Source organism: Alosa pseudoharengus, unplaced genomic scaffold, assembly GCF_046254945.1.
Source record: "Alosa pseudoharengus isolate Yale_2024_CS ecotype anadromous, Long Island Sound unplaced genomic scaffold, YU_APseudo_1.1 YU_APseudo_1.1_scf_12, whole genome shotgun sequence".
Lineage (NCBI taxonomy): Eukaryota > Metazoa > Chordata > Actinopteri > Clupeiformes > Clupeidae > Alosa > Alosa pseudoharengus.
In genome coordinates, this window is record NW_027468587.1 from 7274414 (window position 1) to 7288824 (window position 14411).

The 14411-nt window shown below is 43.8% G+C and overlaps 2 protein-coding genes across 2 annotated transcripts in view; one reads left to right on the forward strand and one right to left on the reverse strand.

The window, feature by feature from the left end:
* Positions 1-236: 236 nt before the first annotated feature.
* derl1 (derlin 1) lies at positions 237-8522 on the reverse strand. The gene is made up of 8 exons (XM_076279946.1): positions 8137-8522; positions 4153-4264; positions 3642-3706; positions 3339-3365; positions 2465-2560; positions 2299-2351; positions 2019-2129; positions 237-1410 (listed from the first exon to the last, which is right to left on the reverse strand). Exons 1-8 carry the CDS (start codon positions 8287-8289, stop codon positions 1257-1259), a joined length of 771 nt encoding a protein of 256 aa, XP_076136061.1. The 5' UTR covers positions 8290-8522; the 3' UTR covers positions 237-1256.
* Positions 8523-8785: 263 nt separating this feature from the next.
* tbc1d31 (TBC1 domain family, member 31) overlaps positions 8786-14411 on the forward strand; it is a 16106-nt gene continuing 10480 nt past the window's right edge. The window contains exons 1-11 of the mRNA XM_076279947.1: positions 8786-9323; positions 9499-9642; positions 9751-9866; positions 10026-10204; positions 10856-11007; positions 11489-11648; positions 11855-12055; positions 13088-13255; positions 13477-13556; positions 13706-13852; positions 14201-14334. Coding sequence (XP_076136062.1) covers positions 9247-9323; positions 9499-9642; positions 9751-9866; positions 10026-10204; positions 10856-11007; positions 11489-11648; positions 11855-12055; positions 13088-13255; positions 13477-13556; positions 13706-13852; positions 14201-14334 — 1558 coding nt within the window. The 5' untranslated portion in view covers positions 8786-9246. The remainder of the gene's footprint in view (positions 9324-9498; positions 9643-9750; positions 9867-10025; positions 10205-10855; positions 11008-11488; positions 11649-11854; positions 12056-13087; positions 13256-13476; positions 13557-13705; positions 13853-14200; positions 14335-14411) is intronic.

The following is a 14411-nucleotide window of genomic DNA, read 5'->3' on the forward strand; positions in this document are numbered from 1 at the left end:
ACTCAAAAGAAAACCATGCACATTGGGCATACTTCTGTATATCGGCAACAGGCTACTGAACCTATTTAAGTAGTTATGCATGTTCTATTACTTTCTGTCTGCATGGTGTGTTTTTATAATTGGGCTGACTTGTAGCTGACTAGTCTATTGGCATTTTTAGATGTAGGATATAACATTGCACTTGAATATATCTATATTCCTGTTGCTTTTTGCAACTAAAACATTTCAACTGAAGCTTCTTTTAAATGCTAAAATAGCATGTTTTATTGTACTTCCTGTCTGGAGGGAAAAAAAGATTTTGGCAAGCTGTTGATTCTGAGGACGTTAACTTTCAACACAGTGGTATCCCGTTTTAACTCAGTGCTAACGAAGGCCAAGAGAGAGTTTTGATCTCTTGCCATCGATTTTCATCATCAGCGTGGGAGGAACCCTTATCTGCAGACAGTATGGGACGCTACAGGAAGCATCCCCCGAGAAGAAGCATCCCCCGAGCAGACTCATCCAGTGCAACACAGTGTTTCAGCCCACTTGATTTGCAACTACTTGCATTAGGCAGCACGATCATCTGCAAAGCTAGACTACACAGTTTTCCATTACATGTCGTTAGAAGCACCCACTTGAATTTCCTTTTTTCTTTTTTGTCTTCATTTTGCCTTCCACACTTTAACAACAACTAAGTGGTTCAAATCAAACAGGTATTATATTTTTATGTTATTTTCTTTTTGTGTTTGCATGGAATTTTTTACGTCCTCCAAAATTCCCCAACTTAAACAAAAATCCCTCTATGTACAGAAGTCCCAGGATGTTCTCAAAGATAGCACAGAAACCAAAATGGAAGAGAACGTTAAGGATGGAACAATCGAGTGAGGTCATAACTTTACCTCAGGTGCTGCCTGTTTAAAAAAAACAAAAAAAGTGGGGGACAGTAGTGTGGACCAATGGGTTTGTCCACTCACTCCTACATCACAACTTCTCAAAAGCTGGCAGCACACATGGAGAACACTACAGTTACAGTGTAAAAAGATATGGCGTTGAGAGTGAGAGAAGAAAATAAGAACATACTGATGTGAACAGGCAGTGTGACGCCTTTGACACCTCACATCTTTACAGTCCGAGGGAGGGAGGGAGAGAGAGAAAAAAAGAAAAAGTATAAAATCCATGTTCTGCATCACTGACGTCAAATGTCCCAGTCTTTGCCCTCCGGGTTGAAGGGAGGGGGGTAGTTTCCGTAGGTGCGTGTATGCGTGTGTGCCATCTCATTCGTCCCCCAGCCTGAAACCATGACCCCAGTCGTGGCGTCCACCCCCTCCCCCTCCTCCACCCCCACCCTGTTCCTGGGGCACTGGTCTTCTGCTGGGTGGAGCTCCAAATCCAGACACCCCACCTCGCCTGCTGGGGAGGTAGCGGTACCTGCAGAGAAAACAAAGACAAAATCTAATCAGAGAACATTTATTCGTAGTAAGACATATGTATAGTCACGTGATGGACATACGTGGATAAGTTAACTCATAAAAGAGTCCAATGGCTTCATGCCCCTAATAAAACAAAGCAATAGAGGTCTTCCATTAGGAGACTTACCATTGTCTCAGAGTTAACTTCCCCAAGTATGTCACTAACCCACATACTTGGAGTATACCACTGGGCATTACACGTGCTGTTGCCACTACTCAACCAAGATAAAGCTGTACGGTGTTTCAGGTAGTGCTGCACAATTATCGCAATCGCAATTTGACCAATCTAGTGTAGCATCAGTTTTGGCATACTTGCCAAGTATCGCAAATATTTTTAACATTACAATTTTTATTTTATTTTTGTACAAACGTCTACTCTCATAACATTGACTCTGAGGATTCTCTACATCAGTTGGCCAGAAGGTTAGAGTAGTTGCGATCAAATAACTTTGTTTCAGCCCATTCAACTGAAAGAGCTTTTAGAGGGGCTTCAGATTGGAAAAATCCCACTCTCCAGGAGAGCGGCTGCACTTGGCTTGTGTCGGGGCGAGCAGATGTTGGACTCACAGGAACTGCGGGGTGGAGAGAAGGGATCTGCCTCCGAGGTCCATTGGATATTTGAACATCAGGAAGAAGTACAGATGGCCGACGAGATTTCCAATCAGCTCATTCACGACCCTAAAGACAAGAGAACAACCAATGTTTCCACACGGTTACAAGATGCACATCTATGTAGCTTCAATGAATGGAGTGAGTTGTGTTTTGGGAGGTTAAATAAAGAAATGTCTGGGTGGGTGGGGGGGTGAAAATGCAGATAAAGTTGGCAAACATAAATTGGAACACTTACGAGCCTCCGATGATGTAGTTGAAGCCCAAGATAACCCAGGGAAGATAACAAGCCTGAGAGGTAGGTAGAGAACATACAGCTCATGCAATGAAAGCTAAAGACATGACAATTCTGAAAAGAGGATGTAACAATTGGCTAATACTCAATAAAATTTATGATTCAATACCTTGAATCTGGTGCCGAACCAGAAAGACACGATCATGTCTCTGTTGAGCTGGGCCCAGACATACAGGACTGACATGATCAAAGGGATCATCAGGAGCTGAAACACATTCAACGCTCATGAACCCAACGGCAGGAGAATTCTTTTTCCACAGTTCACAAGCCTTCTCATACCTCCTTGCATTATTTTTAGGTCACAGACAATACTTTGTCATTCATTTACAATACTTGAGAAAAAATGTGTGGGGTGGTGGTACAGTTGCAAGCAAATGCAAAACACATTTTCAAATCATTTCCACCTGTGGCTAGTCACTTCCTCTCTACCAAAAAAAGCCCCCCTCCACCAGTGACACCTTATTCACAACTGGACTCACATCCACTTATTTGACGGAACATCTGACATGGTGTCTAACGGTAACAGAGTTGTACTACTTAGCATTGCCCACTTCAACCTTGGACAGATTTATGAGGCAGCCCTCTGGCAATGATCTGAGGCGGAAGTGGAAAACAGTCTCCTACAGCTGACAAGCCATGCTGATGGAGGACTCTTTTGCAGAGCCTCTGTAAGTTGATACGCTGCCCCATCTCTCATTTTCAAGCGAACATAAAGCGATCATCTGACCACTTGAAGCACTCACCTCTCTTCACTGTACACAGCGATTACAATCTTTACATATATTGGAATGACAGCTATAAACATGTTTTAGTCATAATGGCTAGAGATTCAAGAGACACAATGTGGGCTGTACACAAGTGGATTATGCACTTCAGTGTTATAACCTGCATTTGTAAAATGTATACAGTGCTTTTCATACCTTTCATCAAGTATCAACATACAACATCTTGTATTACAACCATAATATGAACATTGGACTCACCTGCATATCCATCATTAAACCAGTGATCTGGACAAACTGTCAAGGCAAATTCTCTTGGGACAGAGGCAACTGCTTATACATTCTGTATCAAGTCAAAGGGTCACTCACTACAAGCGAACAAGAAATCCTTTAACCTAGCAGTTGTGGCGCACACACAATGTTTACATACTAAATACTTTTGTATACATAAAAGGGATGAGAAAACTAGAGAATCTGAAGAGTACAAAATCAATAGAGTCAATATTAATGGAAATTATCACATGAGTGCTGTTGTTTGTTGAGTTGAGTTGTGTAAAAAGATACAACAATGCATAGCCAGTTGAACAGGAGCATGAATACATAGTCTGCAGGTCTTCCATCAAATACTCCTATACAGTGAGAAAAAATACAATTACAATGACTGGGTGTTACATGACTGGGTAAACAATAACACACACACACACACATACACACACAAACACACACAGGTTATATGAACATATAGGTCAAGGCAACACTTCAAGTCTATTGCTTCAATGTATTTAGGCTTAACTATGCACATTAAATTGAATGTCTTTTTTGTAGAATAACTTATCAAGTAACTAATGACATATACTGGCTACAACATAAATGTCATGAATCTCACCGCAGCAGACTTTTTATTATTCCAGAAAACTGGAGCATACATGCCTGTGTGCAAGACCGATCTTATAATAATCTGTAGCGTGAATGTTATTCCTCTTGCTGTAAGTCACTTTGAATAAAAGCGTCTGCTAAATTAATAAATGTAAATGTAATTAATTGAACATGCAGCAGTGTGTCTGTCATTTCTCACCTGTTTCAAGCCGCGTAGAGTACTGGTACAGGAAATATAGATTAACCAGGTAAAGGAACCCCGTTCCTGGGCCGACAGGGAAGTACAACGTGGACGTCAACGGCCTCCATAACTGCAGAGGGAGGGAGAGAGAGAGAGAGAGAGAGAGAGGGGGGGGGGGGGAGAGGGAGAGGGAGAGGGAGAGGGAGAGAGAGAGAGGGAGATAGGTGGAGAGGCAGAGGGAGAGGGAGAGAGAGAGAGAGAGAGAGAGAGAGAGAGAGAGAGAGAGAGAGAGAGAGAGAGAGAGAGAGAGAGAGAGGCATGAGTACATTACTGATGACTCATCAGATCAATACTTGCTCTGTGTTTGCCTCTGGCTTCCTCAGTAGGCATCAACACATGGACAGGGGCAGTGGCGTCGGCAACCAGCCCAATTACATTCTAAAAGGCTGGCACTGATGTGAGCTTCAGGTTCCTGCTACTGTAATGTATGTTGTACACTGATTGAATTAAGTGGGAGGGGACCAGAGGGGTAAAACTGCTTTGTAGCTCACAGGGAACCAGACACTCAGGCTATCTGTTCTGATGGGGCCCATCATGCTCTGAGTGTGTATGTGTGTGTGGGCCTTGGGGGGTAGTTAAGTCTTGCTGCTGTTGCTTACTCTATCAAAGAGGGTAGCCTAGCTTACCCTGTTGAAGAGTGCAGCCAGCCAGCCACCCACCCACCCACCCACCCCACCACCACCACCACCACCACCACCACCACTTCCCAACCCCATTAGGAGGCCCCTCGCTGCCTGGCGCCACGGCTGGGGCTTTTATCGACAGGCACCAAGAAAAATGGTGGCCTGGGTGGAGCCGTGGAGCCACCCCAGACGAGCACCGCGAGAGCCAGGGAGGGGGGGGGGGGGGGGGGGGGGGGGGGAGGGTCTGGGGTGGAATGGGCAACTACATCTGTGCCGTCGTCCATGTTTGCTTGCTAACTCCCTGGCATGAAAATCTGGGTCAGTAAACAACAGGCACTTTTCCCCCCCTCCCTTCGACTCTCTCCATTGCTCCCTTCTTCCGCTGCCATCAAAGATTCCTCCCCCCTCACTCTCACATCTCCCAATCACTCTTTTATTTTTCCCCACTTTTCCTCTTGCATTTCCCCTCTCCCTCTCTCCTTCACCATCATCTCTTTTTCTCTTCTCTAATATTCTGCACTCCCTCTTTTGTGCCTCGCTCTCACTTGCCCTTTTGTTCCCACACCTCTCTCTCTCTCTCTGAGCTAGTGTGGACGCCCTGAGCCAGCTGGCCACAGCTCTGTATTTGCTCAGCACCGGTCCTTTGAAGCGGGAGCATCAAACAACTGTGCGCTAGCGTAGCGTAGCGGCGGGGCCATCCCACACCCACTGCAGCACTAGCAGCGGCGGTGGCAGCAGAACGCAGAACGCAGAACCCTGCCTGCCTGCAATGCCTGCCTGCCTGCCTGCCTCCACACAGAGGTGACCTTTGTGGGGACTGCAGAAGAGAGGAAAAGTGGGTTAAAGAAGAAGCAAAGAGCCGAGGCTATGCGTGTGTGTGTGTGTGTGTGTGTGTGTGTGTGTGTGTGTGTGTGCAAATGGAGGGGGTGGGGGGAAGCAGGGGGTGGGGGGGGTGGGCGCAACAGGAGCTCCTTTTTTGGCCGCATATCAACAGCTAGACGGTGGCCTTGCATGCCCAGCTTTGCTCGACCAGGATCCAAGCTCCGCATACCTGGGCTGGGCTGCCTCTTTTTGTCAGGAGAAAATTCTGCTACTGAAGGAGCAAATCCAAGACATATTTGTGGCTTAAATATCTTTATAGCTTAAGGCCCTTTTCTAGCCCTCATGTGAAATAAAGTCAGCCTACTCTATGCTTCCTATCCATTATTCATGCATCTGCTGGATTAATTCTTGTTTAAATTACACATCAGATATTATTCCATTTAGCAACTACCAGACTTTAAGACAAAGCACTTCTGCTTGCCCCATACAGACGGCCAACTGAACCAAGCAGTGGGTAAAATTAGAATAAAAGTTTCCTAATTACAATCAACAAATCTGTCTCGAATCAGATGAATGTTTAAAAATCTTACAACTCTTACATCACTTCTTGTGAATAAGACTTATCATCAATCCATTTCAACTCTGTTCAGTGTGCAGCTAACTAAGTGAGAAAATAAACACAGGGGCCATTTGCATGCGCCTGATTACAGAATGTCTCCGTCATCCTGTGCAACACCCCCACACAAACAGAGTGGCTGTTGGGGGCCTGGGTTACATTGAACTGGTTCACTTTACCCAGTGCCCGCTAAACACAAAACCAGGCCAGGCATGCCAGTTCTGGCATCAACACCAGGACTGAGGGAAACCTGTCTGGGAAGATAAGGTTCATTCATCAAGAGACTGGGCAGTGTATGTGTGTGTGTGTGTGTGTGTGTGTGTGTGTGGGGGGGGCGGATGGGGGGGGGGGGGGTACTGGCACTCGGCTGTTTGCTGGGACAAGGGACAAGAGCAGTGGCTGAATCAGCACAGCAGGGTGGGCTAGGTCCAGAGGGGTGGGAAAGGGAGGCGCTAAATATCACCAAAGAGACCTCGGTCAGCCAAGACAAATGGGTTTCCTTGGTCATCTCATGAGGATCCTCTCGGCTGTAAACAAGGACTACGGTCAAAACTATACATGGAGCCTACTGCTTCTGTTTAATAGAACCCAATTAAACACTGAACCATTTTAACAAATTAATTGTAATAAAAAAAAAGTTCATCTGTTTTCTGCAACAATAATAATTAATAATCTGACTTCAGATGAAAAGCTTTACATACTCAGCATCAACACTTTGTCTAGACTGATCAATGCCGAAACGACACCACCTTGTGGTAGGCACATGAAGCAAATCAATGCCAATCAGGCTTGGTTATGCAAAAACATTGCTGAGCCCCCAACAGTTGCTAGAACTCAACAAAAAAATAGAAATTAACAAAAAAGAAAGTGTCCATGCCTGCGCCTCAGATCTCCTTGGGTATGTTTAATACAGCGTTTTTAAACCATATTGGATACCTCCTGCTATTAATTTTTGTGTTGTGATGTATGTGCCTGTTTATAATTCCTTGTCACAGAATACTTTCATGTGAGGTCTGACTGTCGCCTTGCTTTTGGCTTCAGTTATTTGCAGTCAAATCACTGACAAAGGTGTTGAGAAACTCTTGAGCATTCCCATCATAGAAAGGTGAGCCTTCATCTGATGGGCTAAACAATTACAATACTAGGGTTGTTGTTCAGATGAGATCTACTACTATAGAAGTTCTCCTGGTATGGAGAAGAATGATAGACAGACGAGGCCTGCTCCATAACCCCATAAGAGCAATTGGTGGTTTTGGTCAGCTTTAAGGCACTGAGATGTCCCAGGGTTTCTGCCCAGTGTGGCAACATGAGTAATCTGTACTAATGATCTAACGTAAATATGCAAATAACTCGACAACCTCCGTTTCCATATTTGATTCAAATAGCATTTCAGCAACACCTGACATGTATTTAGACATCTCACGTTTATCAGAGAGTGGTAAAAATAATAATTTTACATTTAAATTATAGATATAACGGCGATATGTTTACGGCATGTATCAGTGTTTGTATGCAGTGTCATCCTAGCTTTCGATTGGGTTGCTTTGAAGATGGTGACAAACAGCAGGTCTTATAATATATCACTGTCAGTAACTAAAACAGCTATGGAGGAGGATGTCTAATAACTCCGTAGTGTGTTATGGTTTAAAAATAAGACATACAAAAATAATAAAAAAAACATTACTGTCTAGCTAGTGGACTTGATCCCGGAAGTACAGCCTCACCTGCTTACTACAAGTTTTGCCATTGGTTGCACACAAGAAAACGAAGAATTCATTCGCCCGTTGCACAAGCCGAGGCCTACAAGGTTTTGCTAATGGCTAATCTCTGTCTTCGCTAGCACAAGAGGCCGTATGTCAGGTATAAAAGCTGTGCGCTTACCTGGAATTTGTGAAAGAAGTCCTTAGGCCATAAAACAAGATACATAGGACTGATTAATCCAAGTTTTCCGATTAATGGCACCGCAATTGACCCAGCAAACCAGTACCGGGTGATAGGCGGAATGCTTTTGAACCAGTCCCCAATATCTGACATTTTGGCACAAAATTGAGCCTTCGATATCCTTCTTCCAGGTCACAAGTCAGTCAGTCCGTTGTTTTTAAACCCAAATACAGACGTAAAGTTGTCACTCTTCTTGAGAAATCGCGATTACAATGCTGTAATGCTATTTATTCAAAGCGCACACTGCTGTAGTTTAGTTTACATGACGTGGCCGCGCAAGAGTAGACGCTACAACCTTTCACTTCCTGTCTGATATTTGCGTACACACGCCAAGACCTTTTTTGGGAAATCTATCAAGCCACCGATCATGCTAACGATATTCAATCAAACTCAGTGCCCTGTGATTTGTTCTGTTTTGTTGATCCTAGATTGCATTTGATTATTTTCCGTAACAGAATTCTAGTTCCCGAAATCCACCTGTTCCCTGAACGGGTAATAAAATGGAAAATGTATAAAGTGTGGTTTGTACAAAAATAAAGCAATCAACGTATGGATTCAAATTACATTTAGTAAACATATATTTATTTCAAGTACATATATCTTGATAGGTGGATTTTAATTCATTATTCAATGTAAAAAAAACGTATACACGTCATTACCATAGCATTACCCATAAGCACTTGAAGTGTTTACATCTGTAGAGCTTGAGCAAGCAAAGCAAGCAAGCAAGGGGCAACGAACATTCTCAAAATTTCAACAGTTGTCTAGAGCCCACTCCCTACAACTTTCTCTTTGATTGTTTATTTAAGTCTCGTGTGTTTCGCTGTTATGGGCAACTTCAATGTTTTGATGAACTACTAACTTATCTCCATTAGAATGTAGGAATACGTTTAGCAAACAAGTGTATATTTCAAACTTCGCGCTGCAGTTACCGCCCTGTCTGTCTGTGCGAGCTAACAACATCAGCTAGCAGCCATGCTATCTATCTAGCTAGCAAGAGTTTTCTGACTAAATTAGCTTGTAAAATATCTGTTGCAAGTCAGTTGAGAAATGCAGACTACCGACGTTGGCTCTAAAGTAGATGGTAAAGTATGGTATCGAAAGCCGAACCCATCTGTAAGTAACGGGTAAGTAAGCACCACAGATTGCACTGCAAAATCATGTGTAACGTTACATTGATTGTCCGAATACTGTCCCTCAACTTTCCGCTAATGTTAAAGAAGTCTCATTCCTAGAGTAAGTAAAGGAAAAGTTGTCAGCCATTCATCATGCTCCTTAACCTTTTCTTTCCGCCTTTTATAGTGTTATCGTCAGTGTAGTTCGCACTGATGCTCATCAAAGCAAGAAAGTGCGATTTCTGCAAGTGGCATATGACACAACAGGGGACTCGTTTCTTGCTGGTGACCACCACGGAAATATCTATGTATTTGATATAAGTAGAAACAGGTCAGTTTAAACGAGTTTCACACCTTTGGTTTTGCATTAAAAATTGTTTGTTTGTGAACCGTAGCAAACTCTGAAGATTTGCACTGTACTGAATTCATTATCTCATAGATTCAGGCTGGTCCAGAAAACTGGACAGGCATGCACGGCTCTTGCATTCAGTTTGCACAGAACTACAGAGTTCCTAGTTGCCCTGGCAGACTACTCAATAAAATGCTTTGACAAAGGTAGATATATTCAATAATACAAGTTTATGTTGCATAAACTATTCGTGTAAAATCACAATTCTAATTTCACTCAGATGAATCCAATAGTTTTGTAGGTTGATTGTTTGATTTCATGTGAGGAGACATATTTTTTCTCCCCCATGATTGTTGTCTTGCTAGATACCAAACAGCTGGTGAGCTGGATGCGAGGCCATGAGGGGGCTGTGTCCTTCATATCCGTGCACAGCTCTGGGCGATATGCCATCACCACGTCCTCAGACACCGCACAGCTTTGGGACCTGGACACCTTCCAGAGGAAAAGGAAGCTCAACATTCGCCAGTCTGTGGGCATCCAAAGGGTGGGAACTTAACTGTGGTCATCAAATGGAATACAAACTGGACAGTCAACCTGCTTAGACTAACCAAGCACAAAATCATAAATCGAACATCTGTCAGTTTGTGATGTAAAATGTAGATCTAGGGCTGCATGATTTCTGGGGAAAATATGTAATTGCGATTTTTCTGACAAATATTGTGATTGCGATTTGCAATATGATTTTTTGAGTGTCAGTGAATTGATTTAGTTCAATATTCCAAATGTCTCTACGTTGTGCCACTTCTGATTGGTGAGCGTTGCTAGGGCATGAGAAGCACAGCTTGACTGTGAAGCTCACCAATCAGAAGTGCTGTTTCTCACGCACTAGGCATGCTCACCAATCACAAGTGCTGTGTTTCTCACACACTAGGCATGCTCACCAATCACAAGTGGCACAGTTAAGCAGGATGACATGAATATTAAAATCATAAATGTGACAAAACTAACCATGCACGATTATTTGTAGCCCTTGCGATTAGATAATTGGTTCATATTGCAATTCTGATAATTGTGCAGCCCTATGTAAATCTCTTCTGTACAGAAAAAGATATCAGTGATGTAGACAGATTTTGGCACATCATAATGTTGACATAATTAATTACTGACATATAGCCATGTTTACTTTGTTCTGTAGGTTTTCTTTTTACCACTAAGTAACACTATCCTCAGTTGCTTTAACGATGATTCCATTTTCGCCTGGGAGAGCGACACACTTGTCTGCAAATTTCAGCTATCAGTGCCTCAGGATGGACCCAGAATACATTACAAAGCTTTTGCCATAACAAGGTAACACGTTTACATTTAGACATTCATCTGGTGCTTTTTGAATAAATGTGCATTTCATCTTCATGTCTCATTTAAAATAAATTGCTTTACTCTCTTCAGTAGAGATTTAGAAATAGTTTGTCAAAGAAATTTAGTGTAAATTAAAAGTGTGCTGAACTTTTGCTCCATGGTGGTTGGGTCCATAGCAATGCTTTTTAGGGTGATGAAGCACATCTGTCTGGGGGGTATTCCAAGTATGTGGTTTAGTGACAGACCTGGGTAAGTTAACTCAGAATAAGTGGTAAACCTCCTACAACAAGGGACCTTTGGCATTGTTTTGTTAGGAGAATGTAGCCATATAGATCTTCTATTAGGAGGTTTACCACTTACTAGAAGTTAACTTACCCAGGTTTGTCACTAAACCACATACTTGGAATACCCTACTGGTGAACCTTTTCTTGCTGTATGTCAGTAGTAGTACATCCAGTGTTGTGTTTCACAGGGATGGGAAAACTCTGGCCGCTGGGGGGCGCTCTAACCTGCTCCACCTGTGGTGCCTGGAGAGCAGGCAGCTCATGCGCGTGGTCCAGATGCCGCCCAAGGTTCGGACCGTGCGCCAACTGGAGTTCCTACCTGACAGCTTTGATGGCGGATTCAGCCAGGTATCACGCCAATATTTCATTATAAAACACATCCGAATAAGAGTTGCTCGAAAAGAATAAAAGATTAAAAAGGATGCCAGTCTGCCAGACTAATGCATATGAAGGAATGGATATAAACCTTGACATTTTTAACTTAACTTTAAACATAACTTTTTTTTAATAAACAGCCATTCACAAAGCATTTATCTTCCTCTGTCATGTTCTAGGTCCTAGGAGTGCTCAGCCAGGATGGTATCATGCGCTTCATCAACATCCAGAGCTTTAAGCAGCTCTTTGAGATCGGCTCCATTGACAACACCATAACCACGGTGACCATCTGCCCCAAGGGACGTCACATAGTGGCAGTGATGGACACTGGTGCTCTTAACATCTACAGCGTTCAGGGTCTTACACAAGAGGTCAACAAGGTAGCTCTGCAGTTAGATACCACTGATTTTTGTTTCTTTTTGGGTCTTACCATTTCAGTTGTTATTAGAAGCCTTTTTTTGTGAATTGTGTTCACTATGTGTTTAGCTTCTAAAAAGCTTAATTAGCTGAATCATTATGCAAAAAAAGGTCAAAGGGTTGAGACAAATATAGGTAGTACCATGTTGTATTAGGGCAATTCCACGCAAAACGGTCACGTCCATTACGCCAACTAAATACCATGGCATTGTGTTGGCGTTATGGATGTGACAGTTTTGTGTGGAATTGCCCACTAGTTATATTGTGTGACTAGCGTTTTTGTGGGAAATGATGATTAGAAAGTGGCTCTCCACACTAAAGCTGACACTTTACATAGGGGCAGCCGTGGCCTACTGGTTAGCACTTCGGACTTGTAACCGGAGGGTTGCCGGTTCGAACCCCGACCAGTAGGCACCTTGAGCATGGCACCTAACCCCTCACTCTGCTCCCTGAGCGCCGCTGTTGTTGCAGGCAGCTCACTGCGCCGGGATTAGTGTGTGCTTCACCTCACTGTGTGTTCACTGTGTGCTGAGTGTGTTTCCCTAATTCACGGATTGGGATAAATGCAGAGAGCAAATTTCCCTCACGGGATCAAAAGAGTATATATACTTATACCAAAGTCCTTTTAGGCAAGTCCCTCCACTTGGCGGCCATATTGCAACGCTTTTTGGGCACTCATCGGGCATCCTATTCGGCAGAAATGCACATGCGCAAGGCTTCACGACACCAATCTTGCTCGTGTTCGCAACACATGATTGGCACGATGTCTTCACAACACACCATATGATTGGCTCAATGTATTCACATCACACCACATGATTGGCTCAATGTATTCACATGTCGACGTTTTGCTGACGAAGGGGTGGGATATGTGTAGACAACGGCCATATTGGCGTTACAAACTAACCCCATGCATTTCTATGGAGGATTTTTTGAGTGCTGTGTCTCCTCATTAGAAAGTCTCTGCTTATACTTACTATACTGCTTGTGTCCAGCCCCCGCAGCCACTGGTGAAGGTGATCTCTCAGGACTCCACGGCAGGTGGCTCCGGTATGCTGGTGAAGGTGCGGTCAGGCACGGTGCAGAGACCCAAAACCTCCGGGCGCCGCGTCCCAGCCAAAGTGCTACGGCCTCCGGCGGTCATCACCGGAGAGGAGAAAGAGGCGAGTCCTGCACCAGTCCACTAACCTGTGCATTATCATTAATATCATTAATTACCAAAATATCGCTGTCATCACAGCGGTCATCAGTATCATCAGTAAAATGCAATCAATCAATCAATTTAGGATTGTTTGATATTACAGCCCTTCTTGACGGCAAAGAAATAATGGTGCTGACTTGATGATAATGTGTTTGTTGTAAAACATTTTGGTATGTTTTACAGAATGATTTACCTGGCGGGTTGAACAAGAAGCGACTTCTTGCCTTACTGAAGGCTTTTGGGGAATACCCAGCCAAATACAGGTACAGCCTGGAAAACAGATTTTAGGATACCACACTCTCCTTACCACAGCTTTTGAAAATGTGGCACCATTGTTTCATGTTTCAGTCAGAGTGAAGACTCCTCCATGGCCATACTGTCCTCTAAACGGAATTCTCTTCCCACCTGACAGGATGTTTGTTTGGCGCTCTCTGCTGCAACTTCCTGAGAACCATGCTGCGTTCAACAGCCTGGTGGAGAAAGGGCTCCACCCTGCGTACCTGACTCTCCAGGAACGCTACCCCATCAAAAGCCAAAAGCTACAGAGGGGTCTGCAGAGGTATACAACGCTGTCAGCTCTGTGAATCCCAGCATGTGGTGCTTCACTTAGAAAAAAGAAAGCTTATGTTGTTTTGTTTTATTGATGTGGGGTTGAATGGGAAACAGCACCCTCTCATATAGCCAGTGCCGTAGTGCCGTCCTTTTGGGTAATACGCTGATGGGAGACAGGATCGCAAACTCTCTCCCTCACTCCCTCCCTCTCTCTCTCTCTCTCTCTCTCTCTCTCTCTCTCTCTCTCTCTCTCTCTCTCTCTCTCTCTCTCTCTCTCTCTCTCTCTCTCTCTCTCTCTCTCTCCTTCTCACTCTCTCTGTCTCTCCCTCCCTCCCTCTTTCTCTCCCACTCTCAGGCTCCTGTCTGCGCTTGCTCACTGGTCGGCCATCTTTGGGGAGGCAGACTACCTCCCCCTGGTGGCCTTTCCATTTGTGAAACTCTTCCAGAACAATCCGCTCATCTGTTTTGAAGTGGTGGCCACTGTCATTGGTGCGTAAAAGAAATGGCTGTTTACACTGCTGTTGTTTTTTTTTTTTGTTTTTTTTTAATTTAAACAATCTTTGTCA

Bases quoted from the DNA above. Each gene is read 5' to 3' on its own strand.
- derl1 (XM_076279946.1), bottom strand. From the start codon at position 8,289: ATGTCAGATATTGGGGACTGGTTCAAAAGCATTCCGCCTATCACCCGG. The intron at 4,265-8,136 runs GTAAGCGCACAG...CTCCCTCTGCAG, and splicing joins ACTTCTTTCACAAATTCCAG to TTATGGAGGCCGTTGACGTC. The intron at 2,352-2,464 runs GTATTGAATCAT...CCTACCTCTCAG, and splicing joins GGTTCGGCACCAGATTCAAG to GCTTGTTATCTTCCCTGGGT.